The 16,614-nt window shown below is 39.6% G+C and overlaps 1 protein-coding gene across 1 annotated transcript; it reads left to right on the top strand.

Moving 5' to 3' along the window:
* Window positions 1–3,891: 3,891 nt before the first annotated feature.
* Window positions 3,892–16,037, top strand: LOC130117836 (uncharacterized). Its single transcript, XM_056286079.1, has 3 exons — window positions 3,892–3,983; window positions 14,973–15,148; window positions 15,315–16,037. The coding sequence occupies exons 1-3, from the start codon at window positions 3,892–3,894 to the stop codon at window positions 15,728–15,730; spliced, it is 684 nt and encodes a 227-aa protein (XP_056142054.1). The 3' UTR covers window positions 15,731–16,037.
* The last annotated feature ends 577 nt before the right edge of the window (window positions 16,038–16,614 follow it).

The following is a 16,614-nucleotide window of genomic DNA, read 5'->3' as shown; positions in this document are numbered from 1 at the left end:
TCAGATTTAGCTGCTTGCTATGGGACCTTCTTCCGGTTGACCTATCGCGTCACACACCAAACGAGCCCCAAACGAGTTAGCGAGCACCTCCTTCAGCCGACACAACATCAAGTTTGCCTCCTCGTCTGTCCAGAAACGCGTGGTTCTCGCTCCGGCACTCGCCATGTTGATGCTGTTGATACCACGCTGTTGGACTTCCGGGTGAAAGACCACCGCGGGACCTATGGACCACGCGCAGAACGCCGAGGCCGGTTCGGGGCCGGTGAAGCGTGTACATCCCCAACCGCACTACCTAGGTGTGTTAGTCCCACATGGAGAAATCTGGTTTAGTAGGGTTTCAGCCGGACTAACACGCTTGCATGTATTTTGAAACGCAATAAATCCACTTTTTCCAATATCATGTAAACGCGCCGAATACGACCATGTGCTTGATAAAGAGCCTGGTGTATGCCTCCTCACATTTATTTTTTTTGTGGTCTTTTTAAGTCAGAAAGATATTTTCATGTCAAAAAAAAGGGGGGGGGGGAAAGCGCGCCAGACATCAAGAATAGATTAGGACGCACCTCCGTGTTCTGTGCGAGCGCTTAGATCCCATGACAGAGCCGAGCAGAATCTGGAGCATCCAAATTTAGCAAGCCAAACTCAGGGTTAATCACCCAGGATGCAACGCAGACAGTCCGACGTCGGTTTGGGGGAAGCGAGAGGGGGAGTGTGGTGGATCCCATGGAAAATTGATTTTGCTCCTCAAACAAAAAAAAAGAAAGAAAAAAAAGGGGGGGGGGACGGTGAGATTACTTTTTTTGCGATCTCTGTCTGGAGAAGAGACAATAATTCATTTTCGGTCACAGCTAAAAATAATGTTGGGGGGGAGGGGGGGCAAGAAGGGAAAAAAAAAAGATGCATCGCTGTTGTCCACAAGGCCGCGTTGCCAAAATATTCAACCGAGTCCAATATATTATCAAATCATAGCTGTTAGAATAAACCCAGCGGCTCTTCGCTCCCCACTCAGCAGCAGGGACGAGGCGTGGCTGGGTAGGACGACGCCACAGCTGTGCAGCTGTCACAGACAGCAACCTCAGGGACGCCTCCTTGCCATCCAAGTCAGCTTGAGTGCCTCATAAAAAACCCCAAATACTCAGACGTTCCTATTTCGTGTTTGCTCGTGGCTTCGGCAGGGTTTGTGGACCGGCTGCTGATCCTCTGCTGCTCCTCGCTGTTTTTTGTGTTGTACACAGATTTTTTTTTCATTTTTATTTTGTCTGTTTTATATCTCGGAAGAGTCCACATTTCAGCTTTCTACTTGAGACTGTCCTCCACAAAACAAAAAACAAACGCCCCCGTAGGTGGTTTGTACGAGCAGCTTATCACCCCCTATAGTGAGGTGTTAAGCTACTTCCTGGCGGTCCTCCGTCATTATAACACGTCACTTCCCCTGTAACAATAAGCATCTCCTTCCATAAGCTGTGGTGAGAAGGAATATTAATAAAAGCAAAGTGTAATGTCACACAGCGGTTATAATGTCCACGCTAGCTGACTCACTAACTTGTGGCTAACGTTAAGTTAGCTCTTATGACGTCATTCATAGTAAACACACTGCCAATAGCAATCTTGCTTACTATACTAGACGGAGAAACAACACAAACACACACTGACTACATATTCTGTTGTTCTCACACTGTTTTAAAACCCACAATGCACAGAGAAAAGTGTCTGTGGCATATCTCCTGCCGCCGGTAGGGGGCGCTAATTTAGGAAAGGCTCCTGTGGGTCGTATTAGAGGACAAACGACCTATGTGGTCGTCTGGGTTGGAGGACTTGGTGGTCTACTTTGTGTGGGCAGTTGAGTTCTGCTCTATTCTATCCTCATCTAGTCTACAGAATACAATAGAATAATATCCTATCATACAATGTAACACTTGTGTGCATGTGAGGTGTGTGTGTGTGATGTATGTGTGCATTTGAGGTGTGTGTGTGTGCATTTGAGGTGTGTGTGTGTGATGTATGTGTGCGTTTGTGCATGTGAGGTGTGTGTGTGTGATGCATGTGTGCATTTGAGGTGTGTGTTTGTGTGCATGTGAGGTGTGTTTGTGCATGTGAGGTGTGTGTGTGATGTGTGTGTGTGCATGTGAAGTGTGTTTGTGCATGTGAGGTGTGTGTGTGTGTGTGTGTGTGAGGTGTGTGTGTGTGATGCGTGTGTGTGCATGTGAGGTGTGTGTGTGCATGTGAGGTGTGTTTGTGCATGTGTGATTTGCGTGTGCATGTGAGGTCTGTGTTTGTGTGCATGTGAGGTGCTTGTGTGATGTGTGCGTGTGCATTTGAGGTGTGTGTGTGATGTGTGTGTGCATGTGAGGTGTGTTTGTGTGCATGTGAGGTGTGTGTGTGATGTGTGTGCATGTGAGGTGTGTGTTTGTGTGCATGTGAGGTGTTTGTGTGATGTGTGCATTTGAGGTGTGTGTGATGTGTGTGTGTGCATGTGAGGTGTGTGTGTGTGTGCATGTGAGGTGTGTTTGTGCATGTGAGGTGTGTGTGTGTGTGCATGTGAGGTGTGTTTGTGCATGTGAGGTGTGTGTGTGTGCATGTGAGGTGTGTGTTTGTGTGCATGTGAGGTGTGTGTTTGTGTGCATGTGAGGTGTGTGTGTGATGTGTGCGTGTGCATTTGAGGTGTGTTTGATGTGTGTGTGTGCATGTGAGGTGTGTGTTTGTGTGCATGTGAGGTGTGTGTGTGTGTGTGTGCATTTGAGGTGTGTGTGTGTGTGTGTGTGCGTGTGAGGTGTGTGTGTGTGTGTGTGCGCGGTGTGTGTGTGTGTGTGTGTGTGTGTGCGTGTGAGGTGTGTGTGTGATGTGTGTGTGCGCAGTGTGTGCGTGTGTGTGTGTGTGTGTGTGCATGTGAGGTGTGTGTGTGTGTGTGTGTGTGTGTGTGTGCATGTGAGGTGTGTGTGTGATGTGTGCATTTGAGGTGTGTGTGATGTGTGTGTGTGCATGTGAGGTGTGTGTGTGATGTGTGTGTGTGCATGTGAGGTGTGTGTGTGTGTGTGTGTGTGTGTGTGTGTGTGCAGTGTGTGTGTGGGGGGGTGTTAACTAACGAGACACCCTTCAGTTCCTCCCTCAGTCCTCCGCTAGACAAACTAGCAGAAAGAAAAGTGCAGCGAGAAAGAAAAGAAAGAAATTTCGCTTTAGAGTAAAACAGGAACAATTCCGCCGGGATGATCCCTCGCTATTAATCTTTAATGCGTTTCAACTTTTTTCGGTTCTGTGAAAGTCCGCGGCCCGACGGGGGAGAGGAGGCAGAACCGCAGAGAACGAGAGGGAAAGGAAAGACTTGAGGAGGATGTGAGAGAGGGCAAAAGGGGCAGCTTACCGGGGAATAGGGGCAACGTGAATGATTGATGACTCGACCGGGACGTCAGCGAGTTTGCCAGGCCATAAAAATGGACTAATCCATCCTGTTGCCCCCCAGGGGGTCCTACCGCCATGACGTCACCAGGCCCGGTGGCGTTTCTGGGCACTACTTTCTCCTTTACGCTGTCCACTGACCTGCTTTCAATAAGGGGGGCGGGGGGCGGCGGGGGGGGGCGGAATACCTTTTGCCTTGTTTATGTTTTCTTTCGTTTTCTCTCTTCTTCTCCCTGGGTCTTGCCATCTTCTTCTTCTTCTTCTTCTATCTGATAGCTTGCGTGATTGATCTGTCTGGCTCAATCTGTTCTTCTCAACATGTCCATACTCATCTCCTCCGCCACTCCATCACCAATCACCAAGGTGTTTTCACTCCGAAACTCGGCTCCATTTTGCAGCATCCCGTTTTACCCTCTTCTTCCCCTCCTCGCTGTTCTCCATGAGCAGGGCGCGTCATGTTTTTCACCAAACACATAGTGACCCCTGCTGGTGAAGAATATGATAGCGGGCAAGCTGCGGCCCCATCTCTACGGCAGTCTACTTACTCCGGAGGACGCCAACCGTGAAATCAGCCTGGCACTGGCTTCCCCGTGACAGACCCTCCGTCTCGGGGGCATATTTGCCCCCTGCTCCCCTCTCTTCACTTGGAAAGCAGAACTAGTCCACGGGCCAAGAGCCAGGCCTCCCTTCTTCTTGCCTCTCTCAACACTGTATATTTTTACACGTTGGCTTCAGGGGGAGCGGACCGGACCACGGATCAACAGTCTTGAGTCTGGTTTCTGAAATCCAGTCCGGTACCTCGCTGTCTTATACGGATGCTGAGTGGAATGACGCAACCGAAGGAGTCCGCCTGCATGAGGCCGCACGGCGGCGTCCCATCACAAGTCCCTGTCACGTCTCTCTGAGAGTCTATGTGCCAGTTCTGATAGGTCTTTCTTAAGATTTTATTTTTTCATAAGTGGCTCGGATAATAGATGGAGGGACCTATTCATTGACTTTTAGCTTTAATTTTATTTTGTTTTCTCTCAACAGTTTATGTTGTCAGTCTGTTTTCTTTTATCCTCTTTTTTTTGTCCTTACCTACTTTCCATCTGTTGTAGCGTAATGTTCATTGCACTGCATTTTATTGTACAAACTGAGCTGTCTAAATAAAGTTCAATCTGTCTAAACAAAGTTTAACCTGTCTAAATACAGTTTAACCTGTCTAAATACAGTTTAACCTGTCTAAATACAGTTTAATCTGTCCAAATACAGTTTAATCTGTCCAAATACAGTTTAACCTGTCTAAATGCAGTTTAACCTGTCTAAATACAGTTTAATCTGTCTAAATACAGCTTAACCTGTCTAAATGCAGTTTAATCTGTCTAAATAGTTTAATCTGTCTAAATACAGTTTAACCTGTCTAAATACAGTTTAACCTGTCTAAATACAGTTTAAACTTTCTAAATACAATTTAACCTGTCTAAATACAGTTTAACCTTTCTAAATACAGTTTAATCTGTCTAAATGCAGTTTAACCTGTCCAAATGCAGTTTAACCTGTCTAAATACAGTTTAACCTGTCTAAATACAGCTTAACCTGTCTAAATGCAGTTTAATCTGTCTAAATAGTTTAATCTGTCTAAATACAGTTTAACCTGTCTAAATGCAGTTTAACCTGTCTAAATACAGTTTAACCTGTCTAAACACAGTTTAACCTGTCTAAATACAGTTTAACCTATCTAAATACAGTTTAACCTGTCTAAATACAGTTTAACCTTTCTAAATACAGTTTAATCTGTCTAAATACAGTTTAACCTGTCTAAATACAGTTTAACCTGTCTAAATACAGTTTAACCTGTCTAAATACAGTTTAACCTGTCTAAATACAGTTTAACCTGTCTAAATACAGTTTAATCTGTCTAAATACAGTTTAACCTGTCCAAATACAATTTAACCTGTCTAAATACAGTTTAACCTTTCTAAATACAGTTTAATCTGTCGAAATACAGTTTAATCTGTCTAAACAAAGTTTAATCTGTCGAAATACAGTTTAATCTGTCCAAATACAGTTTAACCTGCCTAAATACAGTTTAACCTGTCTAAACAAAGTTTAATCTGTCTAAATACAGTTTAACCTGTCTAAATACAGGTTAACCTGCCTAAATACAGTTTAACCTGTCTATACAAAGTTTAATCTGTCTAAATACAGTTTAACTTGGCTAAATACAGTTTAACCTGTCTAAATAAAGTTTAATCTCTCTAAATGCAGTTTAATCTCTCTAAATACAATTTAACCTGTCTAAATACAATTTAACCTATCTAAATACAGTTTAACTTGGCTAAATACAGTTTAACCTGTCCAAATACAGTTTAATCTGTCTAAATACAGTTTAACCTGCCTAAATACGGTTTAACCTGTCTAAATAGGGTTAAACCTGTCTAAATGCAGTTTAATCTGTCTAAATACAGTTTAACCTGTCTAAATGCAGTTTAACCTGTCTAAATACGGTTTAACCTGTCTAAATACGGTTTAACCTGTCTAAATGCAGTTTAATCTGTCTAAATACAGTTTAACCTGTCTAAATACAGTTTAATCTGTCTAAATACAGTTTAGTCTGTCTAAATACAGTTTAACCTGTCTAAATACAGTTTAATCTGTCTAAATACAGTTTAACCTGTCTAAATACAGTTTAATCTGTCTAAATAAAGTTTACCCTGTCTAAATAAAGTTTAACCTGTCTAAATAAAGTTTAATCTGTCTAAATACAGTTTAACCTGTCTAAATACAGTTTAACCTGTCTAAATACAGTTTAACCTGTCTAAATACAGTTTTATCTGTCTAAATACAGTCTAACCTGTCTAAATACAGTTTAATCTGTCTAAATACAGTTTAATCTGTCTAAATACAGTTTAACCTGTCTAAATAGTTTAATCTGTCTAAATACAGTTTAATCTGTCTAAATGCAGTTTAACCTGTCTAAATACAGTTTAATTTGTCTAAATGCAGTTTAATCTGTCTAAATACAGTTTAACCTGTCTAAATGCAGTTTAACCTGTCTAAATGCAGTTTAACCTGTCTAAATACAGTTTAACCTATATAAATAAAGTTTAATCTTTTAAAATACAGTTTAACCTGTGTAAATACAGTTTAATCTGTCTAAATACAGTTTAACCTGTCTAAATACAGTTTAATCTGTCTAAACAAAGTTTAATCTGTCTAAATACAGTTTAACCTCTCTAAATAAAGTTTAACCTGTCTAAATAAAGTTTAATCCGTCTAAATACAGTTTAACCTGTCTAAACAAAGTTTAATCTCTCTAAATACAATTTAACCTGTCTAAATACAATTTAACCTATCTAAATACAGTTTAACCTGTCTAAACACAGTTTAACTTGGCTAAATACAGTTTAACCTGTCTAAATACAATTTAACCTAAATACAGTTTAACCTGCCTAAATACGGTTTAACCTGTCTAAATACGGTTTAACCTGTCTAAATACAGTTTAACCTGTCTAAATGCAGTTTAATCTGTCTAAATACAGTTTAACCTGTCTAAATGCAGTTTAACCTGTCTAAATACAGTTTAACCTATATAAATAAAGTTTAATTTTTTAAAATACAGTTTAACCTGTCTAAATACAGTTTAATCTGTCTAAATACAGTTTAACCTGTCTAAATACAGTTTAACCTGTCTAAACAAAGTTTAATCTGTCTAAATACAGTTTAACCTGTCTAAACACAGTTTAACTTGGCTAAATACAGTTTAACCTGTCTAAATACAATTTAACCTAAATACAGTTTAACCTGCCTAAACACGATTTAACCTGTCTAAATATGGTTTAACCTGTCTAAATACAGTTTAACCTGTCTAAATGCAGTTTAATGTGTCTAAATACAGTTTAACCTGTCTAAATGCAGTTTAATCTGTCTAAATACAGTTTAACCTGTCTAAATACAGTTTAACCTGTCTAAACAAAGTTTAATCTGTCTAAATACAGTTTAACCTGTCTAAACAAAGTTTAATCTGTCTAAATACAGTTTAACCTGTCTAAATAAAGTTTAATCTGTCTAAATACAGTTTCACCTGTCTAAACAAAGTTTAACCTGTCTAAATAGTTTAACCTGTCTAAATAAAGTTTAATCTGTCTAAATACAGTTTAACCTGTCTAAATGCAGTTTAACCTGTCTAAATACAGTTTAACCTGTCTAAATGCAGTTTAACCTGTCTAAATGCAGTTTAACCTGTCTAAATACAGTTTAATCTGTCTAAATACAGTTTAACCTGTCTAAATACAATTTAACCTGTCTAAATAAAGTTAACCTGTCTAAATAAAGTTTAATCTGTCTAAATACAGTTTAACCTGTCTAAATAAAGTTTAACCTGTCTAAATAAAGTTTAACCTGTCTAAACAAAGTTTAATCTGTCTAAATACAGTTTAACCTGTCTAAACAAAGTTTAATCTGTCTAAATACAGTTTAACCTGTCTAAACAAAGTTTAATCTGTCTAAATACAGTTTAACCTGTCTAAACAAAGTTTAATCTGTCTAAATACAGTTTAACCTGTCTAAACAAAGTTTAATCTGTCTAAATACAGCTTAACCTGTCTAAACAAAGTTTAATCTGTCTAAATACAGTTTAACCTGTCTAAACAAAGTTTAATCTGTCTAAATACAGTTTAACCTGTCTAAACAAAGTTTAATCTGTCTAAATACAGTTTAACCTGTCTAAACAAAGTTTAATCTGTCTAAATACAGTTTAACCTGTCTAAACAAAGTTTAATCTTTATACATACAATTTAACCTGTCTAAATACAATTTAACCTATCTAAATACAGTTTAACCTGTCTAAACACAGTTTAACTTGGCTAAATACAGTTTAACCTGTCTAAATACAATTTAACCTAAATACAGTTTAACCTGCCTAAATACGGTTTAACCTGTCTAAATACGGTTTAACCTGTCTAAATACAGTTTAACCTGTCTAAATACAGTTTAACCTGTCTAAATACAATTTAACCTGTCTAAATAGTTTAACCTGTCTAAATACAGTTTAATCTGTCTAAATACAGTTTAACCTATCTAAATAAAGTTTAACCTGTCTAAATAAAGTTCAATCTGTCTAAATACAGTTTAACCTGTCTAAATAAAGTTTAACCTGTCTAAATAAAGTTTAACCTGTCTAAACAAAGTTTAATCTGTCTAAATACAGCTTAACCAGTCCAAATAAAATTTAATCTGTCTAAATACAGTTTAACCTGTCTAAACAAAGTTTAATCTGTCTAAATACAGTTTAACCTGTCTAAACAAAGTTTAATCTGTCTAAATACAGTTTAACTTGGCTAACCTGTGTAAATACAGTTTAATCTCTCTAAATGCAGTTTAACCTGTCTAAACAAGGTTTAATCAGTCTAAATACAATTTAACCTGTCTAAATACAGTTGAACCTGTCTAAATACAGTTTAACCTGTCTAAATACAGTTTAATCTGTCTAAATACAGTTTAACCTGTCTAAACAAAGTTTAATCAGTCTAAAGACAGTTTAACCTGTCTAAATACAGTTTAACCTGTCTAAATACAGTTTAATCTGTCTAAATACAGTGTAACCTGTCTAAATACAGTTTACCCTGTCTAACCACAGTTTAACTGCTTATTCAAAATGCAGTTTAACCTGTCTAAATTCAGTTTAACCTCTCTAAATACAGTTTAACCTGTCTAAATACGGTTTAACCTGTCTAAATACAGTTTAACCTGTCTAAATACAGTTTAACCTGTCTAAATACAGTTTAATCTGTCTAAATACAGTTTAACCTGTCTAAATACAGTTTAACCTGTCTAAACCCAGTTTAACTGCTTATTCAAAATGCAGTTTAACCTGTCTAAATGCAGTTTAACCTCTCTAAATACAGTTTAACCTGTCTAAATACGGTTTAACCTGTCTAAATACAGTTTAACCTGTCTAAATAAAGTTTAATCTGTCTAAATACAGTTTAACCTGTCTAAATAAAGTTTAACCTGTCTAAACAAAGTTTAACCTGTCTAAATAAAGTTTAACCTGTCTAAACAAAGTTTAATCTGTCTAAATACAGCTTAACCAGTCCAAATAAAATTTAATCTGTCTAAATACAGTTTAACCTGTCTAAACAAAGTTTAATCTGTCTAAATACAGTTTAACCTGTCTAAACAAAGTTTAATCTTTCTAAATACAGTTTAACTTGGCTAACCTGTGTAAATACAGTTTAATCTCTCTAAATGCAGTTTAACCTGTCTAAACAAGGTTTAATCAGTCTAAATACAATTTAACCTGTCTAAATACAGTTTAACCTGTCTAAATACAGTTTAATCTGTCTAAATACAGTTTAACCTGTCTAAACAAAGTTTAATCAGTCTAAAGACAGTTTAACCTGTCTAAATACAGTTTAACCTGTCTGAATACAGTTTAATCTGTCTAAATACAGTGTAACCTGTCTAAATACAGTTTACCCTGTCTAAACACAGTTTAACTGCTTATTCAAAATGCAGTTTTACCTGTCTAAATGCAGTTTAACCTCTCTAAATACAGTTTAACCTGTCTAAATACGGTTTAACCTGTCTAAATACAGTTTAACCTGTCTAAATACAGTTTAATCTGTCTAAATACAGTTTAACCTGTCTAAATACAGTGTAATCTGTCTAAATACAGTTTACCCTGTCTAAACACAGTTTAACTGCTTATTCAAAATGCAGTTTTACCTGTCTAAATGCAGTTTAACCTCTCTAAATACAGTTTAACCTGTCTAAATACGGTTTAACCTGTCTAAATACAGTTTAACCTGTCTAAATACAGTTTAACCTGTCTAAATACAGTTTAATCTGTCTAAATACAGTTTAACCTGTCTAAATACAGTGTAATCTGTCTAAATACAGTTTACCCTGTCTAAACACAGTTTAACTGCTTATTCAAAATGCAGTTTAACCTGTCTAAATGCAGTTTAACCTCTCTAAATACAGTTTAACCTGTCTAAATACGGTTTAACCTGTCTAAATACAGTTTAACCTGTCTAAATACAGTTTAACCTCTCTAAATGCAGTTTAATCTGTCTAAATACAGTTTAACCTGTCTAAATGCAGTTTAATCTGTCTAAATAAAGTTTAACTTGTTTAAATGCAGTTTAACCTGTCTAAATACAGTTTAATCTGTCTATATGCAGTTTAATCTGTCTAAATGCAGTTTAACCTGTCTAAATGCAACCTGTCTAAATACAGTTTAACCTGTCTAAATACAGACTGACTGGTTGATGCCAGTACACATCAATACACGTTTATGAAAACACCTTAATTCTATTTATTCTGAAACACCAGATAGATAGATAGATAGATAGATAGATACAGTTTAACCTGTCTGAATAAAACCTAACCTGTCTAAATACAGTTTAACTTGGCTAAATACAGTGTAACCTGTCTAAATACAGTTTAACTTGGCTAAAGACAGTTTAACCTGTCTAAATACAGTTTAACTTCGCTAAATACAGTTTAACCTGTCTAAATACAGTTTAATCTGTCTGAATAGTTTAACCTGTCTAAATACAGACTGACTGGTTGATGCCAGTACACATCAATACACGTTTATCAAAACACCTTAATTCTATTTATTCTGAAACACCAGAGAGAGAGAGAGAGAGAGAGAGAGAGAGACGGACCGAAAGACAGTTAATCTTTCTCCAAGCTTATTCAAATACTTTTTTTTTTTACTTTTGTTATCAACAAACCAAGTGACCCAGCTATCCAACATGGCTGACCGAGCTCATGTGCATGTCTTTCTCTCTCTCTCTCTTGGCCTGTGCTACTGTTGGAAGGCAGAAGGAACTGAATCATCTCAACGTTTGCCCTAAGGGCCTAAGTCCCAACACAGCCAACAGAGACTGCCTTTGAAATATGGTGTGCTCCGTGCCCGGCTGGCCGTCAGCAGTAAGTGGAGTGTAATTTGGTTTTAGTGTGAGGAAAATGATCCAAGTTTGACTTCCAGTTTAATTTGCTCTGGAGTGAGCAGAATGAATAAGACGTATGCAGAAGGCCATATAGATATGAGTTATTCTGTCTCTCTCTTTATTTTATTTTTTATTTTTTGGCTGAAACTATGAATGAAATCGCAGATTTCTGCTACAGGTGTTGTTCAGTCTTGATATTTCAAAGGGCTGAGTGCGTTAAATAGGTCCCGAGATGGACCACCTGAAATTGCACCTCAGGTGGTCCACTGTATGATGGAGGGAGTGTGATTTCTTGATGGAACACAACATTCGTATTGCCTTTCACTATCTCGCTTTATAACCCATCTTTATACCTTCTCCGTGGACTACGATTGCGATCTGTAGCGAGAGTAGGGTGCAGGTGGAGGACAGCCTGGAGAGGTGGAGGTATGCACTGGAGAGAAGAGGAATGAAAGTCAGTAGGAGCAAGAAGGAATACCTATGTGTGAATGAGAGGGAGGACAGTGGAGTGGTGAGGATGCAAAGAGTGGAGGTGATGAAGGCAGTGTTGTAGTACTCGAGTCCAGGACTCGGACTCGAGTCCGACTCGAGTCCTGATTTTCATGACTCGTGACTCGACTTGGACTTGAGCACTGATGACTCGGACTTGGACTCGGACTCGCGAATTTACTGCATTCGGACTCGGAAGTTGGAGACCCGGACTCGTGACTTTTTAATTGATAAAGACTGTTTTTGTTAGATTTTTTTTAAATAATAGGCCCTATTAAAATATATTGATAGTTATATTAATACTGTAACATTATTCAATTTCGTGTAAGGGCAGGCACGTGGCGTGCATACCTACACGTGGATTCACGTGGCGTGCATACCGTCATGTTCAGTAGCGCGAAGATGCCTAAAGAGACGCCCCGAATTGTGCGCTTTGCTTGCACAGATTTTACAACAAATTCCAGCAAGATCACTGCTAGATGTTCGATATGTAAACGAACTATTGAGGAGAAGACCGGGACAACCTCAAACTTCAACAGACATCTGTCAAGGATGCACCCAGAAAAGTAAGTGATATGCAGTCAGCTGATGATATGGTTGGTGATCAGTTAACGTTAGCTAGCTAGCCATCTAGCTACGGTAACAATAGCCTCTGAAGTAACTCAACCACTGGTCCAAGATGTTGGGTCAGGTCGTGTGGCGGGTATATCATATCACTAGAACCGTTGGGTTGGGTCGTGTGGCGGGTATATCATATCACTAGAACCAAGTGAGATTGTATAGGTAAGTTCAGTAACGTTACTGTTAGAATGCTAATGCAGCATTGCACAGAAAAGTCACAGTACGGTTCGCTTTCGGTACGAGCGTGCCATCGATCTCACTAATGATGAGTTGGTAAGTAACACGCAGCGTCTTCGTGTTATAGGGAGATTAAAACTGATTTTTCTTATTTATCATTTAGCTAATTACCAAGTAGCATACACTTAACGGAAAAAACACACCACTCTGAACTACCGTGTTAGCATTAATCTTAACTAGCAATAACAAATCCGCACATTGCAGATCTCCGCCATGAATATTCTCCAAGTGCGGAGAAGGAAGAAGTCTAGCCTATATGCATCCACAAATAATGTTGATAAAATGTGCACAACTTTACAATGCAAATAAAAATAATTGTAGGCTATCACTCGCTAAATGGACTAATTGAAGAAAGCTAATGTGGATGCCGCCACGGGTTTTCTTGAGAGCTGGAGACGGTACAAGATTTGACGGATGTGGCATCCCCCCCCCCCCCCCCCGATGTACCGAAAACTACCGAACCGTATCGTGATTGGTGACACCGCATAGGCTACTGTAAATATGGGGATATTTTTCTTTGCATATATGCAGCATTGGGTGTGCCAAATTCTAAAAATAGACACGCGCGACGTAGCTTTTGAACAGTACTATGAACTGGCTCTATCTTCTAACAAAGTCACACCCTCCCTGACCCATACAGAATAAACATACAGACTCACGGAGGATAGAGAGTTAAAGCTCAGCTAGGTAGCATGTAACATACTTAAATCAATAATTAAATGACTGGGTTTTGCTAATTAATCCCTGTCCTGTTAGTCTCATAAATTATGTATCTTTTCTCATACTTTTCATTTATCCAGCTAGTTTACATTAGTTAATCTACTAATATGGTAATGTTAGTTATATAGATAACTAAATATGTAACTTACCTGGTTATGGTTCAAACCACTATGTGTATAATGTGTAACATTTGTATTGTTATTGCATATTGTTATAGCTATAACGTTACACATTTTTTGCTGTGAGAAAGATTACTTGAAACAGTTTGGCATCAGCAAGCTAAAGTGTGTATCCTATCTTCCCCTAGGTTCCAAGAATACCGTGCCTCCACTGCTTCAGATGTGATGCCAGCTGCTCCAGGTCAGAAGACTATCACATCATTTTTAAATGATGGACAGCAAAGGATGTACGACCTCAAACATCCACGTCAGAAGGCAATAAGTGATGCCCTTGTAAAAGATCTAATCATTACGTGCTGCTTGCCACTCTCCATTGTTGACAACGAGGACTTCAAGCACTTCCTGCATGTCCTGGACCCTCAGTACCGGCCCATAGCAAGATCCACAATTTCCTCTGTGACCATTCCAGGAATGGTGGAAGTCAAGAAAGAACAGATAAAGAACCAGCTGGCAGAAGCATCGAGTGTTGCTGTTACCACAGACATTTGGAGTGATCGAAAGATGCAGTCATTCCTTGGAGTGACAGCACACACAGTGGCAATGGATAAAAAAAACAGGAACTCAGCCTTCAGTCATATCTTCTTTCCTGCAAAAGAGTGCATGGGAAACACTCAGGAGAGAAGATTGCAATGATGTTTGAATGCTGTGCTGAAGAATACCTGATTAAGGACAAGATCAACTTTGTCATAACTGACAATGCATCCAACATGAGAAAAGCTTTCCAGGCCAGCTTTCCCCTAGAGGATCCTTGTGATGCTGAAGCTCATGATCCCAGCACATTTGAGGACGATGATGAAATATGGCAAGACCTGATGCCAGAAGATCAACAGACAGTCAATGACACTTTGGCTGAGAACTGTAAGATGCAGAGACTATCATGCTTCACACATTCACTGCAGTTGGTCATAAAAGATGGTCTGAAAGACACCAGTGGGCTGTCAAGCACCCTAGCAAAGCTATCCCGTGCAGCCAACCTCCTCCACAGTGGCACCTCGTTTAAAGACTGCTTTGAAGCGTGTTCTGGTGATGCAACAATTCCAACAGCGAATGCCACACGATGGAATTCCACTCTGAAGCAGGTGAAGGCTTATGTGCATTTAGACATGCAAAAGCTGTCCAGTGTGTTGGAATCAGTGGGGCACAAAAGCCTTATCTTATCCCCGCGAGAGTATGCTCAGCTTAAAGAACTGATCGAAGTTCTTGATCCGTTCTTAGAGGCAACCAACCTAACTCAGGGTGAGACCACTGTCACCGTCAGTGTGATTGTGCCCTGTGTCCTCACTCTGCGCTGTTACCTGCAGGAAATAAGAGGAAAAGCCAGATACTGTGGGCCTCTGGTGAGAGCTCGGGAGAGCTCCTTGAAAACAAGGTTTGCAGAGGTTTTCAGTGCAGTCAAGATACCAGGATGTGAGCCGGCTGAAGGAAGAGGCCCCACCAAATTTCCTTTCACCAATGCCTACTTCATAGCATCTGTGTTGGACCCAGCATTTGGCTTCCAGCGGCTAGAACATGATGTGCAGCTGGACAGTGACGTCAAAGATGTGCTGAAGACTGAGATCAAAGGTGAGAAATGTTTTGATTAACGTTAGTTAAGTGATTAACTATTTGATTGTTGTGATGTTTATATCATTGAAGGTGTTACAATAAAGCACATAGGCGTGTCATTTGTCATGTAGGCCTAGTCAATAACATATTTGTAATGAGTCCCCCATGCCCCCTCTCATTTCAGAGTATATAAAGGCAGAGGGTGACAAGCAAGCGGTATCAACAGCAGATGCAGCGGAAGCAACAGGACCAGGGGAAGGTGAACTTTCAGAGTCTCCTCCTGAGAAGCAGTTGAGAATGTTCTCCCACTATAGGAGGACTCCCTCCTCCACCGAGAAGAAGCCGTCTGGCCAGGCTCAGTTGACTGCATACCTCAACTTGATCGCTGAGCAGGACTCTGACTCAGTCCCGTGCCTCAGGTTTTGGCAGCAAAACAAATCCAAATTCCCTACCCTCTATCAGATTGCCACACAGGTATTCTCTATCCCTACCTCCAGTGCACCCATTGAAAGGGTATTTAGTCATGGAGGCATTTTGATGAGGCCTCACCGTGCAAGGTTGAGTAGTTCCATGCTGTCAGATCTTATGTTTTTGAAATGAGACGTGTATGCTTAAAACTAGTGCCACCAGCCTTTTGTTCCTAACTATTCCTGAGAGACAATGTCTTTTGACTAGTTTTTATGAATGTATTGTATGCTGTGGAACTTACTTCTGCACACTGTTTCCACCATTTGCTAATAGCATGCTATTCACAGCTATCAAATGTGTTTTGAAGCACATCCAGTGTTCAGAATGTCAAAGAAATTCAGACTGTTCTAAAAATGTGTGTGTGCGCGCATGCTTGCGCGTGCATGTGTGCGAGTGTGTGGGTGTGCATTTGTTTGGCTATCGTGTCACAAAGTAAATAAACTCCCTTTGAAATGGTGACAGCTGTGTCATTTTTGTTTAATGTAGACCTTTTTTATTTGTATGTCAGATCTTTGACTGTGCCCGAGTGGATCACTGGAGCCATCTTTGAACTCGACTCAGACTCAACCTTGATGACTCGGACTCGGACTAGGGTAATAGGGACTTGACTCGGACTCAGGTAATGGGGACTCGACTCGGACTCGACTCGACTTTTCTTTGCTGACTCGGACTTGGACTTGGACTCGAACACTGGGGACTCGAGACTCGACTCGGACTCGAGGTTTAGTGACTCGACTACAACACTGGATGAAGGCATACGAGTTTAAATACTTGGGGTCAACTGTCCAATGTAATGGGGAGTGCAGAAGAGAGGTGAAGAAGAGAGTGCAGGCAGGGTGGAGTGGGTGGAGAAGAGTGTCAGGAGTGATTTGTGACAGAAGGGTACCAGCAAGAGTTAAAGGGAAGGTTTACAAGATGGTTGTGAGACCAGCTATGTTATATGGTTTGGAGACAGTGGCACTGATGAAAAGACAGGAGGTGGAGCTGGAGGTGGCAGAGTTGAAGATGCTAAGATT

The sequence above is a fragment of the Lampris incognitus genome, chromosome 9, assembly GCF_029633865.1.
Source record: "Lampris incognitus isolate fLamInc1 chromosome 9, fLamInc1.hap2, whole genome shotgun sequence".
Classification (NCBI taxonomy): domain Eukaryota; kingdom Metazoa; phylum Chordata; class Actinopteri; order Lampriformes; family Lampridae; genus Lampris; species Lampris incognitus.
Note: the sequence above shows the minus strand (reverse complement) of the source record. Positions and strands in the feature narration are given on the sequence as shown.